The sequence below is a fragment of the Cupressus sempervirens genome, chromosome 11, assembly GCF_028749045.1.
Source record: "Cupressus sempervirens isolate cs-2001-9-10 chromosome 11, ASM2874904v1, whole genome shotgun sequence".
NCBI classification, from domain to species: domain Eukaryota; kingdom Viridiplantae; phylum Streptophyta; class Pinopsida; order Cupressales; family Cupressaceae; genus Cupressus; species Cupressus sempervirens.
Genome location: NC_143128.1, coordinates 771,161,733 through 771,186,697, shown reverse-complemented (window position 1 = coordinate 771,186,697; position 24,965 = coordinate 771,161,733). Strand labels below are relative to the sequence as shown.

General features: G+C 36.2%; 1 protein-coding gene across 4 annotated transcripts in view; it reads left to right on the top strand.

Annotated features, from left to right (window-relative positions):
- LOC149531884 (GDP-mannose transporter GONST1-like) overlaps positions 1 to 24,965 on the top strand; it is a 117,383-nt gene that overhangs the window by 28,146 nt on the left and 64,272 nt on the right. For all 4 annotated transcript variants that reach the window (XM_089809057.1, XM_089809059.1, XM_089809056.1 and 1 more), the window contains one exon: positions 11,748 to 11,846. In XM_089809057.1, the coding sequence (XP_089665183.1) occupies positions 11,748 to 11,846 (99 nt within the window). The remainder of the gene's footprint in view (positions 1 to 11,747; positions 11,847 to 24,965) is intronic.

The window sequence follows — 24,965 nt, the reverse complement described above, 5'->3', positions numbered from 1 at the left end:
TGCATATTTAAGTATGAAAAATAATTTTTTATGGGGATTTTAAGGCCCCTATGCATAACATGTCTTTTTAATTTATTTGCACTATTTGACTAGCCAAAATATTAATAATGTACTTAAGAATTTTATTTCAAACCATTACAACTTGACCCAGTGAAACCATAACCTTGACACTCCTGTATGCACTTGCAACTTGACAACTTAATCACTTCACCACTCCTTAATCCTTTTGAGCTTTGAATTGTCACCTTAACAACCAAAACCGAACAACTATGTGCAAAAAGAGGGAATCTCCATTTGCAATAGAGGGACGATGTGAAAACCACAAAATAAAGTCTTACTTAATCATGGCATCCCTCCAAACACTTTGATCAACAATCTCCTAAAAGTGGATGGCTCAAAATCTTTGATGTTTGTCACCATGGCCAGATAACTACAAAACCTCTCAGGTGCGTGACTCTCTCTAACCATCTTTTGTGGTTGATCCACTTACTCCTTGGCCTCTTTCAAGGTGTCGTGAAGCCATCTCAACTTCCTCTTCCCTAAAGTGATCTCTTGTGGAGCAAGATCCTCATGCCCCCTAATCTCTTGTGTAGGTCCAGGCATAGGAGATGTACTGCTAGAACTTGTGCTAGGACCTATGCCTTGTATACTTGGAGAATTTGTACTAGGTGAACTTGTAACCCCTAAACTCTGTGTCTTGAGACTTGTGACTGTGTCTCCTATGATATACTGTCTTGTACATGTGGAATCTGATTGTTACCACCTATTGACTCACATGACCTTCTAAAGGCTCGCTCCTCAAATTTGACATCCCTCATAACAATCTTCCTCTTTGTTAAACCTTTGAGATTTCATTGTAGCCAACAAGAATGCCCCTTCTTTGCAGTTGGCTCCAACTTTGTCCTCTTCTCTGAAGGGACACGTGAGTATGTCACACACACAAAGATGCAAATGTATCCAATAGCTGTCCTCTTTCCAATGAAGGCTTCTTCAGGAGTCTTGCTACCCAATGCCTTTATGGGGACTTTTGTTTTGAAGGAAAATTGCTTTCTTACAAGCCTCAATCCATAAGAAAAATAAGAACCCCTGATTATGTATCATATCTCTTGCTGCCCCATCAATAACCCTACACTTTCTCTCTGCACCTCCATTCTGTTGTGGGTTATAAGCTATTGTTAGCCTCCTTCTAATGACCTTTTATTTGCAATAGTTTGCAAACTCATTTGACCGGTACTCACCTATGTTAGCTGATCTTAGGACTTTGATCTTCTTTCCCTTTTGGTTCTCCAAAAGAATGGTAGCTCTTAAAAGTTTAAAATTGTTTGAAGATCTTTTGTTCTTGGTTTTCAAGAAGATCCAGGTCCTCTCGGAGTAGTCATCAATGAAGGTCACCTAGTATTCATGACCGCAAAAGGAAACTGTAGACATGGACCCACATATGTCAGAATGTACCAAGTCTAGAATGCCTGCTGATCTAGTATCACCGGCGGATAAGACTGTCTTAAGTGTATTTCCCCAAAGTGCAATGCTTGCATACTTCCTGGTACTTAGTACTAAACTTTGGCAATCTTTTCACTATCTGCCTTAGTAACCTCAAAGATTCAAGATGCAGGCAAGCTATCCTCCTATGCCATAGCTCACACAAGTGATTGCTGCTACTATTGTTGGTCAAGGCATGTATAGGCTATAGAGAAAGTTGATACGAGCTCTTCTGTTGAGTCCCAATCACTTTAGCTGAAGTGACACTAGATGCCTCGGGGTAAATAAGTACCTGTCCTCCATGGTAGAAACTGAAATCAGATTCTTCCTCAGCCTTGTAAAATACAATACATCCCGTAGTACCATAGGAGATGAGGCTCCCTCTAAAAGGAAACAAATGTCCCACTGCCCTGACACAGGTAGCATCTCCAATTATAATCTCCATGCCATTTGCTAACTTTGTGAGATTTGAAAAATATTCTCAGACACTTGACATCTGATAGGATGTTTCTGTCAGTCGACTGGATGGTCCCGGCGGTGTTTCTGTAGCCGACGGAATGATTGTCGTCGGTGTTTTGTATTCTGTAGCCGATGGGTAAATAGTTTGTAGCGGACATAATGTTTGTGGCCGACGGACTCCTCCGGGAAGGTTCGGAGGATAGTATTTATATCCCGTCTGGGATCATTGTAAATCATCTTCTATCATCTATCAATTATTCATCTTATGAAGCATAATGTATGTTTGGCATATGCGAATATAATTCTGCTATTCATGTTCCGTTGTCTGTATGCGTTGATTTCTTTACCAGTACGGTAAACAACTTCATTGTCTATATACCACACACTTGAAGATTTGGCACTAGTAGATAGCCATACAAATTGGGAACTCATTCTCAAACTTGGAAGCAAACTCGTCCACCTTAGTTGAAGCTGCCACACCCTTCTTCTTCTTGCTGGGACATTGCCTAGCATAGTTGTTACGTCCCAATTTTCTATCCAATTTAAAATGTTCAAGTCAGTTGTTAGTTAAATTTTTTTATAATCCTACGAAATGATAAGATGGTTAGTTGTTATAATTTCATATGAAGATAACATGCTAAACTTGATTATTTATCATGAATTCATGGAATTGAAAAGGCGGTTAGCAGTTATGATTATTTATGATTAATAACTTGTTATGGTAATATGACTTAACTGCAGAGAATTTCCTTGTAGGGAGCACGCCAAAGGGGTGGAAGCATGGTCAGAAAAGAATTGGGCATCACCATCACTGGGGAAATGGGTATGAATCATGAATCACCATGATTCAGGACCTAGCGACTGCATAACAGGATACACACATTAGACACGCATGAGCTATTAGATAAACATTAAAAACATTAATGATTTTGACTCAATTAAAGTACATACCTTTATTGGATTATGATTGACATTTCCATCATTTCAGTGTAACACATATTTATGTATGTGCACATAGATATAGAAATAAAGGTGACGCCATAGTATTATTTCTATACAAGATTCTTTCTATTGCGTACATTTAAATACATGTACAAGAAGATAAAATAATATTCCAAATAAAGCATGTATTTAGAGATACTACCTTGGATAAAATATATAGTATGATGCCATCTTATAAATACATCTAAATGCAAGTAGATAAATATATTATAAATTATCCTTGATTTATAACCTTTAAGATCTTCTCCATATTTATTCAATTCTTTTCTAGAAATTGAAATATACACTTGGCATATTATATCGACGTCCAAGAAGGCAAGACATTCTTTAAGAGTTACAGCTTATTAAAAGCCTGGAGAGATCGAATGCCTCTATATATTGGGAGTCGTGAGAAACTGAGAACATGAAGAATTGATTTCCTCTCCTCATACTATTTCCGATTCATCTCTACAGTTGTTGTCACGTCCTTACCTTCTCATTTTTACCTGTACCTGAAAGTCGTGATTGATAATCACCCAGAGCTGTGTTCGGAATTACTCCAATGGAAGGATTGGATTGTTAGCGCCCAGCCAAGGCTCTTCGTTCTTCCAACAACTAGGTTATGTGGTCAACTTTCCATAATCAATTAATATGTAAATTTTCTTTATCGAATTACTATTGCATTTGTACTTACAGCAGTAAGGTATATTTCCATGCAAAACTGAACTTCATCTTTGTTTGGTGTCATCGAATAGTTTCTCAGTAAGCTAGCTATTCCCTTGCTGAGCTGAGATCAATTGCTCATGACAATTCTATACATCTTCAATTTTTATTGCTGTATGACAGAATTGTATTGTATTGCTGCAAGTCTTAAGATTATTTTTCTCAAGTTATAAAAGCTGATTATATACTAGAACATGTAATTTTCATACACTAGCTGAGGATCAGCAGAATGAGTTGGTTTACTTTGAGATATAAACACCAGGGACTCACCCGAGTGTATGGCCAAGGAAGAGGTGATAAAAAAATCTGCAATAATATGGAAACAAAATCAGACATAACAATTATATATATTATTTTAAAAAGGAAAATCATTTAAAAGCTTATGCATGTCTAATTCATTCTCTATTGTCAAGTCAAGTGGTGTGATTAAGTACCAGAATGCTCAATGGCCGACAAGGTGTTCCATGTCTATTCTGGGTAGGGAGGGCTTTTCTAGTTAAAAAAAGTATGGGGATAAGTTTAAGGTTCATGGTTGGGAGGTTAAGCCCCTAACAATGTTTCCCCTCTCCACGAGATGTAAGGACGTGCATCAGATAAAGATAAGTTGAGCATTCAAACATGTATTGGTAACAAGTATTTTTACTTTTATGATATTTATACAAGTAGAAGATATGATGGATTAATTTATATCGTTGAATTCTGTTATTTCTTTTGATGAAAGCAACCTTTCTCGTCAATGTAATTGTTAACCATTTAGATCGATTGACCTTCGGACTGAATATGGAATATATCTATAGGATTGTTATTTCAGTCTTTTATTTATAAGAATAATGATTATGAGCATATCTTCTAATCTTATGTTATTGCCACAGTTACCAATAGGAAGAAAGGGAATGAAACAGAGGTATCTGATGCCCTGAAAGATACAGTGTTTTCTAATGTCTTAAATGATAGAGTGGTATCTGATGCCATAAATGATACAGTGGTATCTGACGCCCCAAATGATACAGTGGTATTTGATGTCCCAAACGATACAGTGGTATTTGATGTCCCAAACGATACAGTGATATCTGATGCCCCAAATGATACAGTGGTATTTGATGCCCTAATTAATACAGTGGTATGTGATGCCCTAAATGATCCAATGATAATAGATGCCCTAATTGATACAGTGGTATGTGATACACTAAATAATTGAATGGTAATTGATGCGCTAATTGATGTAGTGGTATTTGATGGTAATTGTCATTTGATTTTGAGTGGTATTTGTGGACTAACTTGGGTGTTTGCAGAAGCATCCCTAGATTGATTTTAGTTCAAATTCCATGGTATGTAGATTTTAATTTCCATAGTAAATTCATTGATGGTGTTTTGAATTGTTAGCTATGAATTTTCCTTTAACTGACTATAACCATTAATCTCTTTCACATGAACATAACTGATATAACTGTCTTACTATGAATATGAAGTAATAACTGTTTATCTTTGATATGATAGTGGTTATTTAAGACTTGGGAAAAGTGATTGTTACAATAGTGTCCCATCTTCCTACAAGCAAAGCAAAGCATTTTGTTTTATTGGAGTCCTTTGGCTGCTCATCTCCATTTTGCTACTTGTCCTCACCCTTTGAACCATTTGGTCTTTTTCTTACTCTTTGCAGCAAGAGCCACATTCTCCTCCTCATCCCCACCATGCTGCCTTCTAGAAGATCTAGAGCTAAGTCTCAGCTCCTCTTGCACAAAACAACCCAAAGTTATCCCAATTAGGCATGTTTTCATGTACTACAATGCCTCTCGCAAAGCTCTCCCATGACTTCTAAAAACCGTTCAAAGCTATCCTTCCTAGCTCAGCTGAATCAACATTCTCACTTACAACAGATAGTGCATCCCATACTTGAGATATCTTGGTGAGATATGAGATAACTGCCTTGGACTTCGTACTTCTTAACTTCTCCCTGAATATGGTTTTCCTGTTCCACCCTGCGCCTTGGTAAAGACCCTTAAGGCCTCCCACATCTCAAATGCATAAGCACTGGTATTTACATGAGGTATGATGTGGTATTTCATGGCATCGAAAATTAGCCTTTTGGCTTTTATATTCTTCATCTTGAAATCTGCAAGTAATGCTGGATCCTGAGGAGTTGTTACAGATTTCTCCACAATATCCAACAGTTTACTCTCCCCCCAAGATTAAGACGATTCTAGCCTTCCAGGCACTCCAATTTTCTGCTCCACTCAATATGTCTTCATACCTAAGTCTAGAAGAAGTCATGACTGTCAATACTTCTCTGAAGAAAACCAATAAACAAAAATGAAATACAAAATCTGCTCTTTGTAAAAGGTTTATTGTGTCAAAATTTTGAACCTGAGTTGAATGTAAAGTTTCAAACACTTATGCCTCTGGCAATTTCAGATCCTTATGCCTTCCTTAACTCTGATACCATGTTAATTTTTGTTGTGAAAATGATGTGATTAACTGGACTGTTAACTTTCACATGTTAATTTTTGTTGTGAAAATGATGTTATTAATTGCACTGTTCACTTTCACATCAATTTGCTTAATGTTCTTATATGTTTTTTTCAGTTTCATGATTAAACAGAAGCACTGTAGAAGATGCGACATGGAATGAATAAACAGTGATATCTAGAAACATGAACTGACATAAACATAGAAACCATTGCAGTGTCTCTTAACATAAGTCCGATACACTATAGCAAATAGAAAAGATGACTCAAAATGACATGGAGATTTGAGCAAAAGCTGAGGTAGAAAACCCCTGAGGGCCTGAAGGGGAAAACCCAGAAGAAAATAAATTTTATTATCAAATGTTTTCAGTATGCCTTGCAACAGTAAAAACAAAAAAAAAACTTAACATTCTCAGAAATTACATAGCTCAGAATGAAGAACTTCTCAGTCAATTGAGAAGGACTTTCTATGGTCCAACATCTGCTGTACATGGCACTGGTAGAACTAGTCTGATTTTCTCAGAGAATGATTATCTTTACTGTCAAGAAGATTCTTCTTCTTTCCTGCTCCTGTGTCTGCAAAAGACCTTTGTCTTCACCCTTTTTTACACTTCTTCTCAATGCCCAGCTGCTGCTCTTCCGCTATTTAAAATTCTCTAACAAACCTAAAAGCACCAACCCTAAACATGGACAGTAAGGATTAGCACAAGGGAACGGTCAGGGTTTAATTTTAATCACCCTTGCTTGCATTAGGCAGTCACCTGAGTGAAGTTAAAAGGACATATCAGAATGAGAATTCTAACACACAGGAAAAGTGCTCTACATTAACCTCTTGGAACTCATGGGCAAAAGCACTTCTGAGAGTCACTTTCACGGTTAACTTCAAAAAATTCTACACTAAGAATATCAGTAATAGTTATTTTCCATAGTGTGTAACCAAATAGTTCTAATTCATACTGCTAATGATCATCAAAGTGATTTTTTAAAATTGTATGACAATATTCAAAATATTATTTAAACTGGAAACTCACATGAAATTTGATGCAACCTAAACTAGATTGAAATGCAAACAGCTTTTACTATTAATACCTGGATTCAGACAGTGATCGGGACAACAGGATCAACCCTCCTTAAAGGAAGATCAAAGATAACCATATGATAAATAATAGTCCAAAGCAGAAAATATAATACTCCATTGTCTATACATTATCGTACTGAGCCTGCACATGAATCTTCCCTACCCTGTGATTATCCAGATATGAGGGTAACAGCTATTCTCAACTGTATGTTGTGTGTTCAGTATTTGATTTGTATCACTGCTACATTGTCAACATCTTTGGATAAATCAGATATGGGTATTAATCAATATTAAATGGCAATCAGTAATTTGAAGAAATGTAATCATAAAGGTCCAGATCATTATCTAACAGCAGCAGTAGTTATTATTTGACTTACAGATTTTAAATCCTATGATTTTTACTCAAATATGTATGCGAAACATAAGCAAGAAGCTTGACCATAAGGAATAATACAATTTTTTGAGTGCACAACACTTCACAAAGGCAATTCTGGGTATCTTCTACCTTGCTGTAATTCTGAAGTCAGTTTTTTAATTTAACCTCATTTTGGAGATAATCCTGGGCCTGTTTGGTTGCTGGAATATGATAAAGGAATTGGAATCTAAAATTCTTGATTTGGGATTCTGGAACTTGAAATCCATATTACAGTTTCAAAAATTTATTTAGGGACTGTTTGGTTCAAACCCAAAAATATTTGATATTCGGAATTTGTTATTCCAAGCCTGTTTGGTTCAGAATACGAATATAAAAGTTACAGTGAGAAAGGAGATTCATATCTCCAATTTGTTCAAGGACCTGTTCATGGTGCTTTCAACTCCACACATGCCGAAAATGTCGATGTTCATTGCAAAATAAAAATTCAAGAAAAAGTTAAAAGGACGAAAGAAATTATATATGTGCAGTACTAGTTCTTTTATTTAATCCAAACATATGAGCAGGTGCGACAATAGCCCCCAATTTATAAAAATTGTATTTGTACGAATTTCTGCAATAATCTTTCTAATTTCTTCAAGCAGTACCTGCTATTTTTTACAAAATGACGTTCAAAGGGTGCTCAAAGTAGATGCAAAGGGTATCATTTATTGAAACGCCTCACTCTCTCGGTTACAACTCAATTAAATTTCAAAAATATGTTAAAAAATAGGTTCTCCCAAATGGGCATCTGGATGTCAAACCCAATTAAATTTAACTTTAGTTGAAATCCTTATTTTTAAAAAATGGGATTTAAAATGGGAATTAAAACGAGAATTCCAAATAACATGTATATTGAGAGGAGACGGAATTGTTGTTTTGGGGGTCAAATGGGGATACCTAATCCACATTTCCCCGATTTCCAATTCCCATTTTGCAGACCCAAACAGTGGATTAGGAATTTTTGAGAATTCCGAATTCCAATTCCTGTTCAAATCCACGATCCAAACGGACCCTAGGTGTAGAGACTTTGGGGTAGATAGACAACTACCTTAATGTTGGCAGTGGGCCAGCATCCCTCATAGGATTCACAACTACCTTAACCTGTAGGTACCTTTTAGGCCTGTGTTTTCTATTCAGATAAAATTCTATAATTCACCACACCATGAATATACCCTTCAGTTTGAGTTTTGTCTGTAGAAGAAACTCCTTATCTCAATACAAAATTGTGATATGCAAATTTCAACTAATATTTATCACAATCTAATGAATGACAGATTAGTGATCATATCTTTAATGTTGCCCTTCTAGCCTTCTGTTCCATTAACTTTGGCATTAATTCCTTGTCATATCCATTTCCTGGCTGTCTAGAGATCTTGCAAATATGTCCTCAAATGGTGGTCAGATTCTTAGATAGCTGATACATAAACATCATGCTGTGTTTCATGTGTGTGAAAGAGTTTAGAAAATAAAAAGTACAGTTGGAAAGAAAGTTGGAAAAAGTAATTTTGAGGAGCATAGCATGTTGCAAATTTAATAAAAAACTACTGACAGTATAAGTTTTAGCAATTCATTGGTGGGGCAATTTTCATGAGAATACTGTAGTGGTAATTGTATATTCAATAATGAACACGGAGTTTATAGTATATAGGCAATAATATTATGATGTTTCTAGAAGAAACACATGTTAACAGAAGTCGGAATTAGAAACTATCTAAGCAAACTAAAATGAACATTGAAGAAGCATTGCATTATTTTAATGCCCTCCCTTAATGATCATCAGTCTAACAACCCTGCATAAGACAATTTTTAGGTCTCTGGTCACAAATTCATAGAAGGCTGCCCCCTTGTGGTTATGAATGCATAGAATGCTCTACAAAATGAGTCAATTATTTAGAGTCTTAGACCCTCCCTGAATCTATAGAATTTTTGGAAGTGACCAAGATAACCAAAATCCTTCCAATGGTCCAACCTGAGGTTGGAAAACAAAAGTGCCCCTCCTTATAGCCAGAGACACCGAGTAGACACTATATTGTGCAAAAAGTCTGCAAGAACGTTTGCAGATCAATGATTCAGTACTATGACTCAAAACAGATTGTAAGAAACCATTATTTTTGTGGAAAAAAATGCTAAACCCTTGATGTGATGCTGAGATCACCCATGCAAAACTCTGGTTATTTCAGTAGAAAAATCATAAAATTAAACAGTGATTTTTTGAGGAAAAATATATAAAACCTTATAGTAATTTTTTGGGGAAAAAATATAAAACCCTACAGTATTTTTTTAATGAAAATCAATATTAAACACACGACTTTTAAGAAGAAAAATGAATAAAACAAATGTGACTTTTGAGGTATAAAATTAATCAAAACTAGACATGATTTTAAGAGTCCAAAAATCTATCAAAACCAGACACTACAATGTCAGCCATGTTTTTTTGTGGAGAAAATCAGCGAGCCTTCTTGCAGAGAAAGATTCCATGATTTTTTTGTGAAAAAATCGTGCAAAAAATAAAAGTAGCACCATGATGTTTACAATAGAATCATGCAAAATCCTTTAAGCAATGCATGACAGAATAGAGATATCACGCAGCAAAAAACCCTCAATAACTAGCTAGCAAAATCCAAGGCACATTTTTTCAGAATACAAAACTTTTTTTGAGGAAAACTGGTAACACCTACGAAAGAAAACCATGGTTTTGTCCAAAATTGCTAAAAAATTAGAGATTTTGTTTTGCAAGGAGAAAGCTCGAAACCCTATCGCTGAAAACAATGGACCCATGGTTTTTTGTTCAAAATAAAATCACAAAAAATGCTGCAAAATGAACCCACAAAACCCTAGGTGCAAGTTGGACAAAGCAAAACCAGAACTCAGGGTTGTGAAAATCCCATGAAACATGCAGTCCTTCCAATTACCAAATGGAGAAAACACACCTAGTGCAAAAAATGCAGGCTTTGAAAACCCTCAAAACACAAACAAAAAACAACCACCCTCCAAAAATAACACAAAAGAAAATAGAGTTGCATCATAAAGTGTCGTAGAGCAAGCACAAAGGACACTAAATCTTGGAAAAAAAACATCTGTGGGTTCAGGCAGAATAAATGTGAGTAAAAAATGGCTCATGGAAATGTTTAGAACCATCATGAGGTGTCACAAGAACTGTCGCACAGGAGAATAGATGTATAGCAAACCAAAAATGACTTTTCCTTCCTTCATAAAACCCTCTTCATGAAAAGAAGTGATTTGCAAGGAAAAATGGGCTGAAAAACCCTTGATACTGCTTTCCTAAACCTTCAAAACTTGTAGAGGGTTCACAACTGTTTTTTCAAAAAATGAAAAGAACAATTCATTTATTTTTTAATGCCCATATTTTTATTAAAAAAATCCCCAAACTTTAAGGAATTCCATTGACCCACTCTAATACCATGTAACAGTAATTATATATTCAATTATGAAAACAAAGTTTACAATATATAGGCAATTACATTACGATGTTTCAAAAAGGAACAAATGTAAACAAAGGTCAGAGATAGAAACTACGGAAACAAACTAAGATGAGCACTAAATAAAAAAATGCATCATTTTAGTAGATGCTTGTGGTAATCCTTGGTCTACACGAGATCCTAGATTGAAAATTTGATCATATGTACAGACTGTAATGAATGGATACATTTCAAACCTGCCTTTGTTCCTTTACGAGTCTGTTTTCTTGTGAGTGTTTATGCCCATGTACAACGTTATTCTCTTCAATCTCTTCATCCTTTTCAAAACATGATATGGTCAATTTCCCAAATCAAGCTTACTTTAATGATTCACCATCTCTTAGGTTTCCATTACATTTCTAATTTCAATCAATTTTTTTAAATTGCTAGCAGCAGAACTTTCATATTTCATGTCGATACTTGAAGGCACAATTGTGACCGGAGTCCTATTTTATGCAACATGACATTTTATTTTTTTTAACAAAATTTGTCCATGTATGTATTTCTTGTGTTAAGTTTTGGGACTACTGTGGTTGTATGTGGAGTTGTGAACTATGCTAGTCAACATGTTTTTTGGGTGCTTTTTTTTTCGTAATATTAAATTTGGAATTTTTTATCACAAATAAAATTATTTGATGTGATATTGGTGAACTTTTATTGCTGTGCAGATTATATCTGCCATTTGTGGAGGCATTACAGATCTTTCTTTTCATGCAGTGGGTTATATGTGGCAAATTTTGAATTGTTTGCTCACAGCTTCATACTCGGTAAGTTCTGTCACTGATCTGTATAGTTGTCCCAATTTGAAATCATACATTCTATTAATGTCATTTGTGCCTTTATGGAAAGACAGCATTCTGTACATGTTTAAAAACATGCAATTCATCCCCAGGCTGCGATATACTTCCTAGACAATAGTACACTTATTTATTCAATAACAATGCCTGCTAATATTTTTGAAGTCTGCATGTTTAATAAGAAAAAAAGACAAATTGAATTTGGCAAACTGGTTCTGGAGAGATCACACCCCGAGCCACCACTAAAAATCTAATTTATAACTCTCTTTACTTTTCTTATGATTCTATGAACTCGTATCAAATATTAAATGTACAACAACTCTCATGTAGGTGCAAGAAGCATAGCTACTGAAGTTGATAATTTGTATTAAGACATGTACTGAAAATATCAAAGGTGCATATCAATGTTGGAAAGATTGAAACATTGTTTCTAGAGTCCACATATGCAATTAGACAAGCTAGTGCCAAATTTCAGGAGGATATATAGGAAACATGATGCTGTGTCTGTATTAAAGGTGATTTTTGTTAGGAAAAATCCTAGCCATTGTTTGAGAGGAAGCAACACTAAAGATTTGCTTTACTTAGCAATATGAGTGAAACAACTTGGTATAGTATAAGTATATAAAGAGCTTACATATTCAAATAGAATCACTATTCTTTTTGTAGGTCAAACTACACTCAACTTTTGTTTTTCCTTAAAGATGCTAGTTATCTGTTTACATCTACTTAGTAAATCATAATTAATAGTTATCAAGAGCATGCAATATTATTAGCTTATTATGTTTTATAAGATCAAATTTCGTTCCAAACTTGTTTGATATGTATGAAAAAATTATTGATTTGACGAGTTGACAGAGGATGCATATGAAGGTAAAATTGAGAACATGGTAACTGTATATACTATTTGTAACTATTTCAGGGGTTTGTGCCAATTGTTTTGTAATGTTCTGCAAATTCTGAGTCTTGAATCAGACTTATAATTCAGTTCTGAGATTTTCCTGAGAATGATCTTCTTAATATTATCAATATTAAGTATGTTGTTGAAGGTTTATCTTGAATGTAGATTCAATGTTCTATTTCCAAACTGATAATATATAATATTGGAGACTTATTGATTGCTGGAAGTGAGATGCTTATAGGAGCAGACTGTTGTGAATTGTGTGTCCTCTAATCTGCATTCACAACCGAATATATACCTTGCTAGAGGGTGTGTTCCTTAAGGGACACAACCCTTCACTTGACATTTAAAAATACATCTTCCTAAGTCAGCAATTTCAGGAGACTTAGTTTAAGATTTAACTAACTAAACATTAGTTTAGTCAAACACAAACAAAGACATCCCGAGAAAGTCGCTGGCACCTATAGGATAAGCACGTATAAATATTAGATGCCAATCTTAAGATATATCAACACTAAGAGAGGTACTGTCTGTACTGTCAGACCTGTAGGATTATATAGGTTAGAATCTTAACATGTTTTGAGTCATTCCAGTGGTGTTTTAGTTGTTCTGGATTTTGAAAATTTTCAAACCAATTTGAAAGGTACGCTTGCATTTCCTTAAAACATGCTGTGAAACTATATACAAGATGGAAAACTCTTATTTTACATAATTATGATAATCAAAATTTTCTCTGGAATAGCCATTTTGTGTATAAATTGTGTCAACAAGTACTCATAATTCTCACAATGCTATAATTGTGGAGTTTTGAGGTAATTGTGGAGTTTTGTTCGCAGTACCATATCATTGTAGAGTAATTTTCTAGATTTAAATGTGTAAGGGTCTTTGTTCTGACATGTTCAATCTATTATTGGAGGCATAGGTTGCTTCTCCTTGATGATGAGTGGACAAAAACATTTACATAGTTGAAACCGATAGTTGATTTTTTAATATCCCTTGTGACATACAGTACCAGGTAACACGAATCCTTATTTTACAAATTAAATCATTATGGATTTATTCTTGCGATCATCTAAAACATAACTGCAGTTTTCATTGAAATAAATTCCACAATACTTGGGTGATGTTTGTGCTCCGGGGGATAAAAATCAATAAAATTTGAAATGTCCCCAAATCTCCAAGGATTAACATTATTAAACAAAGTGTTTGCAATTCTGACTCCAACGCAACTTTAACGGGCGAAATCGAAGTTTAGATGCAAAAGTTATGGCTAGTCAAAGTTTGGTCAAACTGGGAATAAATGTTGTCAAAAGGTGAAAAAAAAATCATCTCCAAAATGGTCAACAATGGATTTCAAATTAAAGAGCTCACCGAGAACTTTCCAATGACGTTCGTTTCGTCAAAGTCGAAGTCTGTATGTGAAAGTTGCGATAGTGTGAATTTAATAGGAAAAAATGGGACCCTGCTGACATCATCATGCTGATGTGACAGTTGGAAGTCGGTTGGCAAAAAAGACCCTCATGAGGTTTGAACCCACGACCAAGTAGCACCAACAATATCGCTTTAACTGCTAGATCACACAAGCATTTTGAAATATTTTGGAGGTAATTCATTTTTAAACCTTTACAAGTCTGCCAAGGGAGTACATAGGGGTCGGTGGGAGTTGAACCCTTAACCACTGACCACCCAAAATTAGATATGACCGCTGCGCTATTAATAGTGCTTGGTGTTATATTTGGGTAGTCTCTATTTAAAGACATGGATTCTTGCCTTCCCTTAATTAAATAAGAGTATATGGTCAAAACAACCTCTATTTATGGAGAAAAATCAAATCCATAAATTGGTAAACCCTTTATTAGGAAGATTTAATCAGCTGAAAGAGATTATTTTTGTAATTAGTGGTTTTAGCCTAAACATGGTTAATTTCATGTATTTAAGCAGGGGTTGTAGGGCTTTGCAGGGCATTTAGGTGAGGAGGAGGATAGAATGCTTTGGAGATTTTGTTGTCAGTCTTGTACATCAGAATATTGTGATGCTGTTGTACTTGAAGGGAATGATCTTGTAAACACTTGTAATTGACTGTTGGAGTTAATCGGATCAGTCACCTTATTGGAGAGGGACTCGGAGACATAGTTTGACCCGCGGACAAACTTTGTTATCAATTTGTGTTTTGCCTTCTATCTCTCTACTGTCTTTCTTTCAGTTTATCACTTTTGTATGCTTTATTCCTCAGATACCGATTCGTCTCTCAGTGGCCTGGCTTTCGCATCCGATGCGGACAGATGCGTGGAGCGCCCGGATGCGCTGCGGGTGCTGGCCGAAAGCCATCCGCAGGCATTTGGATGCTTGCGGATGGCTTCCGGCCAGCACCCGCAGCGCATTCGGGCGCATCTGCGGGTCTAGTGCCGGCTAAGCCCTAAAGAGCAATAAAATATCATTTATTTTAACTTAAACTCAGCTTCCAGGCGCATTTGGATGCCTGCGGATGGCTTTTGGCCAGCACCCGCAGGGCATCCGAGCGCATCCGCGGGCCCAGCGCTGGCTAAGCCCTCAAAAGCTATTAAAATATTATTTATTTTAACTTAAACTTCCATAACAACATGTGATGAAAAGCATTTTTAAAGTGTTTTTTTTCACAATAAAACCCTAAAACGACCCTAGAAGTCAACATAGAAGCATTCACAAGAGTTATTTTAGAATTTTGTTTGCACCTACAACCACTCTTTCATTGTGAAGCTAAGTTCAGCATTTTTGAAGAGGATCGATCAAAGAGGGAGAGATAGCTTTTTCAAAGAAGTTTAAACCATTCAAGGTAAGTGATCAATCGTTTTCTTGAGTATTTAGATGAATTTTTTTGAGTTTTTGATATTTTTTTCTAGTTCTTGAAGATTGTTTTAAAGTTTTTTTTTCAAATTTTTTTTTTGAAAGATATGTAGAAGCAACTTTGGGTATTTATTTTAGTAGTTTTTCTCACTTTTTTCCACTTTTTATACATGATCATTGATGTTCATTGTTGTTAGGAACTAATTAAAATTTATTTATTTTCTTATAAAATAGGTTGCAAAAAACTAGGCAAGAATGGATACCGGTGGTAGTGCTAGTCAAAGTTTAGTGGGGGGCCAAGGAGGGGAAGGGACTGATAATTTCAAAATTGATGTAGGCTCTCCTTTGTGGAGACATACAACACGGATATCACAGGTTTTAGGAGGTGGCTCATACTATTGAAAGTGCAATTATTGTCAAAGTAACAAAGGAAAACCTTTCAATAGCTCATATTCCCGAGTGAAGCTTCATTTTATGGGCCCTGCTGGCAAAGGATTTGGAATGTGCAAAGGCAAAAATGGTACTGGGATGACTAGTGCGGAAATACTTTCATTTGTAAGAGAACAAGAAGCTGTTGATACATTGATCAATAGATAAAAAAAAAGCTACTATCAAGGTTCTTCCTCAAAGAGCAAGCCACAGACACCCACTGAACCAATTGCATCCTCCCAACACCCATTCTTGCAGGTACCTGTGCCAGGAGAGGATGAGGAAGAAGTGGAAATTTCAACCCGCAAAAGAGGCGCATTGGACACCGCATTTAAAATGGGGGCAAGAGACCGCGCTGATGAAGCTATTGCACGTTGCCTCTATGCGAATGGGCTTTCTTTGAACTTGGTGAGATCACCATATTGGAAGGAAATGGTGGCAGCAATCAAAGAATCATCAGCTGACTACACAAGCCCGGGCTATGAAAAGGTGCGTACAACTTTATTGCAACAAGAGAGGGCACATATAGAGAGAGACCTTCAACCAATCAAAAAATCTTGGAAAACTTCGGGTCTAACTATTGTGTCAAATGGTTGGAAGGATACAAGGAACCGGCCATTTATTAATGTCATTGCAATTTCCCTTAAAGGGGCAATGTTTTTGGAGGCCATTGATTGTGAGGGGCAAGTGAAGGATTCGGAATTTATTTATAGAATTCTCATTGAGGCCATCAAGATGGTGGGTAGTGAGAATGTGGTACAGGTGGTCACTGACAATGCCAAAAATTGTAGGGGTGCGGGTGCTTTAGTTGAGAGTCGGCATGATCATATTTTTTGGACTCCATGCACTGTTCACTCCCTTAACTTGATCATGTAGAGGATTGGCACTGAAGTAGATTGGGTGAAGAAAATATATGAAGAGGGGGAGGGCATACAGATGTTTGTGACCAACCACCACGTCACAATCCATTTTTAGAACATACTCCAAATTGGAGTTGCTGAAGGTAAATTAATTTTTTTAAATTACTAAGTTTCATGGTTTTATAATTTAGTTAAAAATAAAAATTTATAATTATATTGTCAATTGACATATTGTTAACTTGCTTAAGGTTGCTGAGATCCGTTTTGCATCTCATACAATCGTTATGAGACGACTCCTCAAGGTAAAAGATGCATTGAGTCAAATGGTCATCGGTGATCAATGGGGTGTATGGAAGATCTCAAACTTAGAAAGAGCACAAAGGGTCAGGGATTTGATCTTGAATGAGAGTTGGTGGGCTCGTGTGGCATATGTATTGGATTTCACCAAGCCCATCATGACTATGCTCCGTTTTGCTGATACAGATACACCTTGCTTAGGGGATGTGTATGATGGCATGGACACCATGGTTGAGAAGGTAAAACATTCTATACAAGCACATGAGAGTGACCCCACACAATGTGAAGCCTTATGCAAACAAGTGCAAGCAATTATCAACCATTGCTCGAATAAGATGACTACCCCATTGCACCTCTTTGCATATGCCTTATCTCCTAGGTACTATAGTGAGGGGATAGCTGGTATGCTGGGGAGAGTTGCACCATTTGCGGATGAGGAGGTTGTTGAGGGGTGCCACAAATCCCTTACAAGACTCTTCCCACTAGAAGAAGTGCATGAAAAAGTGAGGGAAGAATTTGGGTTGTTTGCTTTGGGGTTAAAGCATTCTCCATTTGCACTAAAGGACCAAAATAGAATGGGATCTATCACATGGTGGTACATGTATGGTCAACCTTTCAAGCATCTTCAACCTCTTGCAATCAAAGTCCTATCACAAGTAAGTTTTTTATTTTGTTTTATAAATTTGTTTTAAAATTTTATGTTTACACTTGCATTGTAGAATTTAGTGTTTCACACATTCTATAAAATTAATTTGCTTTTCATTTGTATGTTTTGTGACAATTATATAGGTTGCTAGTTCTTCTGCTGCTGAAAGGAATTGGAGTACATAATCCTTTATCCATTCAGTGAAGCGCAACCGGTTAGGCTCCAAGAAAGCTGAGGACTTGGTCTTTGTCCACACCAATTTGCATCTTTTGTCACGTAAGAATGATCATTACAAGGAAGGGGCAACAAAGCTTTGGGATGTAGCCCTTGAGTGTGCAGATTTATATGCAACACTTCATGATCTTGTTACAGTTGGAGACAGTGATGATGATAGTGTGGCACGTGGTGCATCTAGCATAAGTGGAACCGTGCTTGGTTCAAATGATCTTTCAGCAGTTAGAGATGACAATGAGAATGTGGATTTTCTTGCGAATCCCTATGATTCAAAGTCAGACTCTGATTGATTGAATTTTCAGACTTCAATCATTTACCATGTTTTTAAATTTTATTTTGTTGGAATCTTGAACATGACCTATTTGAACTTATTGTTTAAGAGTCAAGACTAAACACTAATGTTGGACAAGCACATATTGATATTGATATATGAAATTGAATATCATATGAATTTTGAAATATCTTGAAATTTTGTTTAAGGGTTCCAGTTAACTGTTAAGTATCATAGATTCATAGTCATATTATGATTTATCAAATGATTTGTTTTTGTATATTTCTTGCATTTCTTTGCATATGTTAATATTATAATTTATATATATATATGTGTGTGTGTGTGTGTGTGTGTGTGTGTGTGTGTACGTTTCCTCCCGCATCCACATCCAAAAAAAAAGAAAATCCCTGCATCCCGTATTCGCTTCCGGAATCCGCTTCGGAATCTGCATCCAAATCGGTAACTTAGCTTTATTCATTTAAGCATTTCATTACGTTAATTCTCTTAGCTAAAAATTTGAATTAACTTTATGTAGTTATGTTAAGCATTCTTTTGTAATAGTCCTAGATCCTAATCAGATCAGTTTGTTTGTGTTTTCAGATTCACATTTCACCATAAGGAACTTATATTTGATATTTTTGAAAGTGGGATTTGAGTATTTTCTCGAAACATGGCTAAGACCTTCTTGGTGCAATGGATAAATGCTTTTAACTATAGATGGTTGATGGGATCCTTTGATAGTTACTAAATATAAACTATGTAGTGATTGTTTAGCATGTAGTGAATGGACAAGAAGATGCTGCTATCAAGACAAATTACCTCTAGTATTTATGCAAGCTTCTGTAGGAAAATCTGACGTCAAACAACAAATTTTCAATCAAGTTAGGAGAAGATGATGAAGTCAAATACCTGATGGTGTTGAAATCAAACTATTGCTGATGAAGATATCTCAGTTGTTGTTGAAACAATGACAGACAGTTGTCACCGATGTTAATAGATGGTTGTTGACAAAGATGACAAGGTGCTGATGAAGATTTTTTAATACATATACAGTTTGCTGGACTTTTTTAGGCATTACGTGTTTCAGTCTAACTATCCAAGACTATTTTTTAAAAATACCAAATTTAGGGGTTTATTTATTAATTAGATGCTGTTTTGAGATAAAGTCAGTTGCTATGTTTGGGATAATTGTTTTAGGCGATTTAGGGACTATTATTATAGGGCATGTTCTGCTGATTTATTTGCTTATATTTTTGTTTGAGTTCAGTTTCAAACGCCTGCTTGGAAAACTGCTTGCAAGGAATTTTATTTTAGGAGGGTAATTCAATGTATTAATAATGGGGATTGAAACCTCCATATAAAGGAATTACAAACATGATGTTTCTAAAAGAAACAATAGTTAATCTAAACATAACTAAAGATACATGAAGTAAAAATTAAATATTAATAACTATGACAATATTAATTTAATACCCTCTCTTAAAGGTCATTCTATTAGCTACACCAAGCTGCCCCCTAAATTTTAGAAACTTGTCTGGGCTCAGAGACATGGTGAAGACATTCATAGTCTGATCCACAATCGGAACATGCTGAGATATCATAGTTCCATCTTCAACAAATTGTCTAAAATGACAATGAAGCTCTACATATTTGGTTCTCTCACAGAAGACTGGATTCTTGGCAAGCTTTAGCACCCCTGGATTGTCACAATACAAAGGTGAAGGTTGTGCTTGAGATATTTGCATGTCAGAAAGCATCCTTTGTAGTCATACTGACTCACATGCTACTTTAACAGTTCCCCAATATTCTGCTTAGGTTGAGGAAAGAACTACTGCCTGCTGCTTTTTACCTGTCCATGTAACTGTGCATGACTGAAAACATGCCCAGCAGTAGACTTCCTATCACCAATACTTCTTTCTCAATCTGAGTTTTAAAAACCTATCAGCTGAGGATCTTTGCTTCTGCTATACAAAATGCTAAAATTTGGCGCCCCTTCCACATATTGCAGTATACACGTCACTACAACCCAATGGTCTGCCTTAGGCTGTCAAGAAACAGTATACGTAGCTCACAACACAACTTAGATAAAGTACTAGCTGTAAGATAAATTAGGTTGCCTACTAGTTACTTGAAAGCTGACTCATTCAGCACCATGAATCTGAGTTGGGTGATAGTTTCAGCCATTTCTCCATGGGTGTGGATGAAGGCTTCAATCGGCCATCCTAAACTTATCTAGCAAACTCCTGACATACTTCGACTGAGAAATGAAAATGCTGCCACCTGTCTGCCAAACCTCCAGGTCAAGACAATAATGCAGAATTCACAATAATGCTTGATTTTCTCTAGCAGCTGTGCCCCATTAGTGGTAATGATTATATCATCCACATAGATAACAAGAAAAATGATGTCACTACTAGTGCTCTTGACATACAAATTTGAATCTAAAGGACTTATGTGAAAACCTTTTGCAACCAAATATTTATCAATCTGGATATGCCATGCCTTGGGGGCCTGCTTGAGGCCATAAAGAGCCTTCACAATCTGCATACCTAGTGCTGTTTGCTGGCAACCTTGGAATTTGGAACCTAGACTTCTTCCTCCAAATCACCCTTTGAGGAAGTCACTCTTCATGTCCATTTGATAGATGTTCCATCTTTTCTGTGCTTCAATGGCTAGAACCACTTGGGTGGTGCTCATCTATGTTGTGGGAGCAAAGATCTCTTCATAGCTGACTCATTTTTGCAAGAAGCCCTTAGCCACCAACCAAGCTTCATATTTATCAAGAATTCCATCAATTTCATATTCTACTTTATACACCCATTTGCAGCCAATGGGTTTCTTTCTTGGTGGAAGATCTAACAAAACCCAAGTGGTGTTTTCCAAAAGAGTACAATGCTCAACTTCTTAAGCCTTTCCCTATTCAGCTATCCCTTTTGAATCTGAATGATTCTAAGGCTCATAAATACTCTAAAGTCTGGCTATAAGAGAAAAATTAATTGTTTTCTTATGCCTATGGATGATCTACCCTCAATAAGGTCATCACCTCAAACATCACTGTTAGGCTTTTACCACTACTTAGGTTGAAGAGTAAAACCATCGTATTCCAAATCAGGGTGATCGTCATGACTTGGGCTGCCTCGAATAACATAATCTGGATGTTGATATAGGTTATCTTGAACGAACCCTGGTCGTACAATGTCATGCCTAGGGGATTCCACCAATTTAGGTTCAGAATCATCAAAATCTTTCTTTAGGTAAAGCAAATGGAGCATTATACCGAATTTGTTTTTCTCCATAGGTTGATCTTTAGGATTGGATAGGAGAAGAGAGCATAAAGGGCCCTCCTTCGTCAAAAGTCACAACAACCGATATGCTTATGATTGTCATTGTAGTCTCTAAATATCAACTTCAAACTCTTGGAATCTAGTTTGGTCCTTTTTGCCTCTGGAATCCAAGCATATGCCGATGAATGAAAAACCTTTAGGAGATCGATATTTGGTTTCCTCCTAGACCATGCTTCCTCTAGGGTCTTCTTCTTGATGGCTTGTGTGGAAGACCAATTCATAAGGTCCATTGCAGTGTATCCTCCTCTGAAAACTTCTTAAGAACATTTCAATACTTAGACATAGATTGGACCATTTCTGTAATCACATGATTCCTCCTCTCAAGAACATTACAGTTTGAGGGATGTAGGGTGTGGTATTTTAGCTAATCTTGTGTAGCGCTAAAGTCAAACAAAAGAAAAAACCTGACACCAATAATCGATGCAATACTCATTATTCCCAAACACCCACATGAATTAGTTGCAAGGCTTTGGATATTCTCCACGAGTCTCCATTTGAGAAGGGAGTGCGATGTTGCTTCCTTGTCTAGTAAGCTGCACAAATGCCATGTGTTTGTGCTTGAATCTTGGGCAAGCCATTCACCGAATTCTCTTGAGCCAACAGAGAGAGATAGTATATCTTAAGGTTACCATACCATTGATGCCATAGAGAACTAACGGATAAAGCCTTTGCAACCATTGTAAGCTCTTGAGACTCTTTAGTATCAACAAGGGAAAATAATCCATTATTTTCAAGGCAATTGCAATTGCAATCTTGAACTTTTTGTCAACAATGTGATATTTGTTCATATTGAAGACAACAACCAACTTTGGTTAAATTTGCGTAATTAGACCAAGCGAGAGTAGATTTAGCTCAATGCTCTCACAACATAGTATATGTTGAGAGATATGATTGTTACTGTAGTCTCTAAATATCAACTTCTAACTCTTGGAATCTAGTTTGGTCCTATTTGCCTCTGGAATCCAAGCATATGCCAATGAACAAAAAACCTTTAGGTGACTGATATTTGGTTTCCTCCCAGACCATGCTTCCTTTGGGGTCTTCTTCTTGATGGCTTGTGTGGGAGACCGATTTAGAAGTACATTGCAATGTATCCTCCACCCAAAACTTCTTAGGAACATTTCAATGCTTAGACATAGATTGGACCATTTCTGCAATCACATGGTTCCTCCTCTCAAGAACATCATTTTGTTTGAGGGATGTAGGGTGTGGTGGTTTGACGCTAAATATTGTGTAGCATAGAAGTCAAAGAATTCACTCGAACAAAACTAGCCCTCATTACATGATCTAAGAGTAATGATTTGACATCCTGAATTTTTTCAACTAATGTTTAAACTTTTGAAATTCTTTAAACTCGTGATTTGTCTTTTATGAAAAAGACCCACATTTACCTACCAAAATCATTTGCAAACAAAAGAAAATACTTGACACCAATAATCGATGCAATACTCATTGTTCCACAGACACCCACATGAATTAGTTGCAAGGCTTTGGATATTCTCCACGAGTCTCCATTTGAGAAGGGAGTTCGATGTTGCATCCTTGTTTGGCTAGCTATAAAAATGCCATGTGTTTGTGATTGAATCTTAGGTAAACCATTCACCAGATTCTCCCGAGCCAATAGAGAGAGATAGTATACGTTAAGTTTACCATACAATTGATGCCATAAAGAACTGATAGATGAAGCCTTTGCAACCATTGCAAGCTCTTGAGATTCTTTAATATCAACAAGGGAAAATAATCCATTATCTTCGAGGCGATTACAATTGCAATTGCAATCATGGACATTTTGTCAACAATGTGATATTTGTTCATATTGAAGACAATAGCCACCTTCGGTTGAATTTGCATAATCAGATTAGGCCATTCACCAGATTCTCCCAAGCCAATAGAGAGATAGTATATGTTAAGGTTACCATACCATTGATGCCATAGAGTACTGACGGATGAAACCTTTGCAACCATTGCAAGCTCTTGAGACTCTTTAGTATCAACAAGGGAAAATAATCCATTAACTTCGAGGCAATTGCAATTGCAATCTTGGACCTTTTGTCAACAATGTGATATTTGTTTGTATTGAAGAGAATAGCCAACTTCGGTCAAATTTACATAATCAGACTAAGTGAGAGTGGATTTAGCTCAATGCTCAGAACATAGTATATCTTGAGAGATATGAGATTTCTCCCACCAAATGTAATTTGAACCTTGCCCTTATCGACAACTACATACTCTTCATATCCACCAAAGATCATTTAATTAGAGCAAGGTTTGTACTTTGTGAACCAATCTCTTTGATGTGTAAAGTGTCAAGAAGCTCTAGAATCAATGTCCCAAACATATGTTTTGACATGATCTACTGGACTTTTGGCCATAAAAGCATAAAAGACAAACTCATGTTGCTCAATATCCTCTGCAACATGGGCCTTTTCATTAGACCCTTCTTGGTTGTATTTTTTTATTAGTCAACTGTTTCTTGCATGGGTTCTTCATATGACCGAGTTCACCACAATAAAACTGTTTAAATATGATGCAAGAGCATCCTGGAGTAAGGGAAATCTTGCATCACCCAAAAATATTTTTGGGTTTGTCTTTTCAATAAGGGCTATCTTAGTGCAAAGTTGCTATTTCTAGAATCTTAATATTTTTAGTAAGGTGTTTGTTGGAGCTCAGCATGTTCTAATTTCTTCCTTGGAGGTTCACTTTGGATATATCAGCCTACTCGTAAAGTTTCATTGCAAGATCAGGTCTAGTTTTGAAGATATTGATTTTTTTTGGTATTAGCAGTAGGGCAGAAATTTTGAACTCAGTTTTGAAGGCTTTAGAGGCTCCGAAAAGGGGTCGAACCTCGGCTGATTGGAGCTTGCGCAAGTTAGGCATTGTATAGCAATTTGTGACATTTCCAAAATGGGGTCATAATAGTAATTGAGCAATTGGTGATGAGTTTTGGTCTCTAGAAGTTGCGAATCCTGCAATGGATAAAAAAAGAAATTCTTTCAAAATTTCTTTTGAGTTCCGAAGTTGTTTGCGACCTACTCTAATGTAATAAAATATAAATAATTATATCTTGGGGTTGGTCAACTTCAAAGTCTAGGGTTAAAATTTCTACAACCTTCTTGTGTGGTTAAAAATTGCCTATATAAAGAAGGCGTGTAGGGTTGTCTGGGACAATTTTGGGGAATGATAGGTGGCTTTAGTTTGCAGAATATTGTAAGGAAATTTCCCATGTGGCTTAGAATGTTATATTTCTAAATATAGTAATCCATTTTAGTTGAGATATTAAGAAGCCA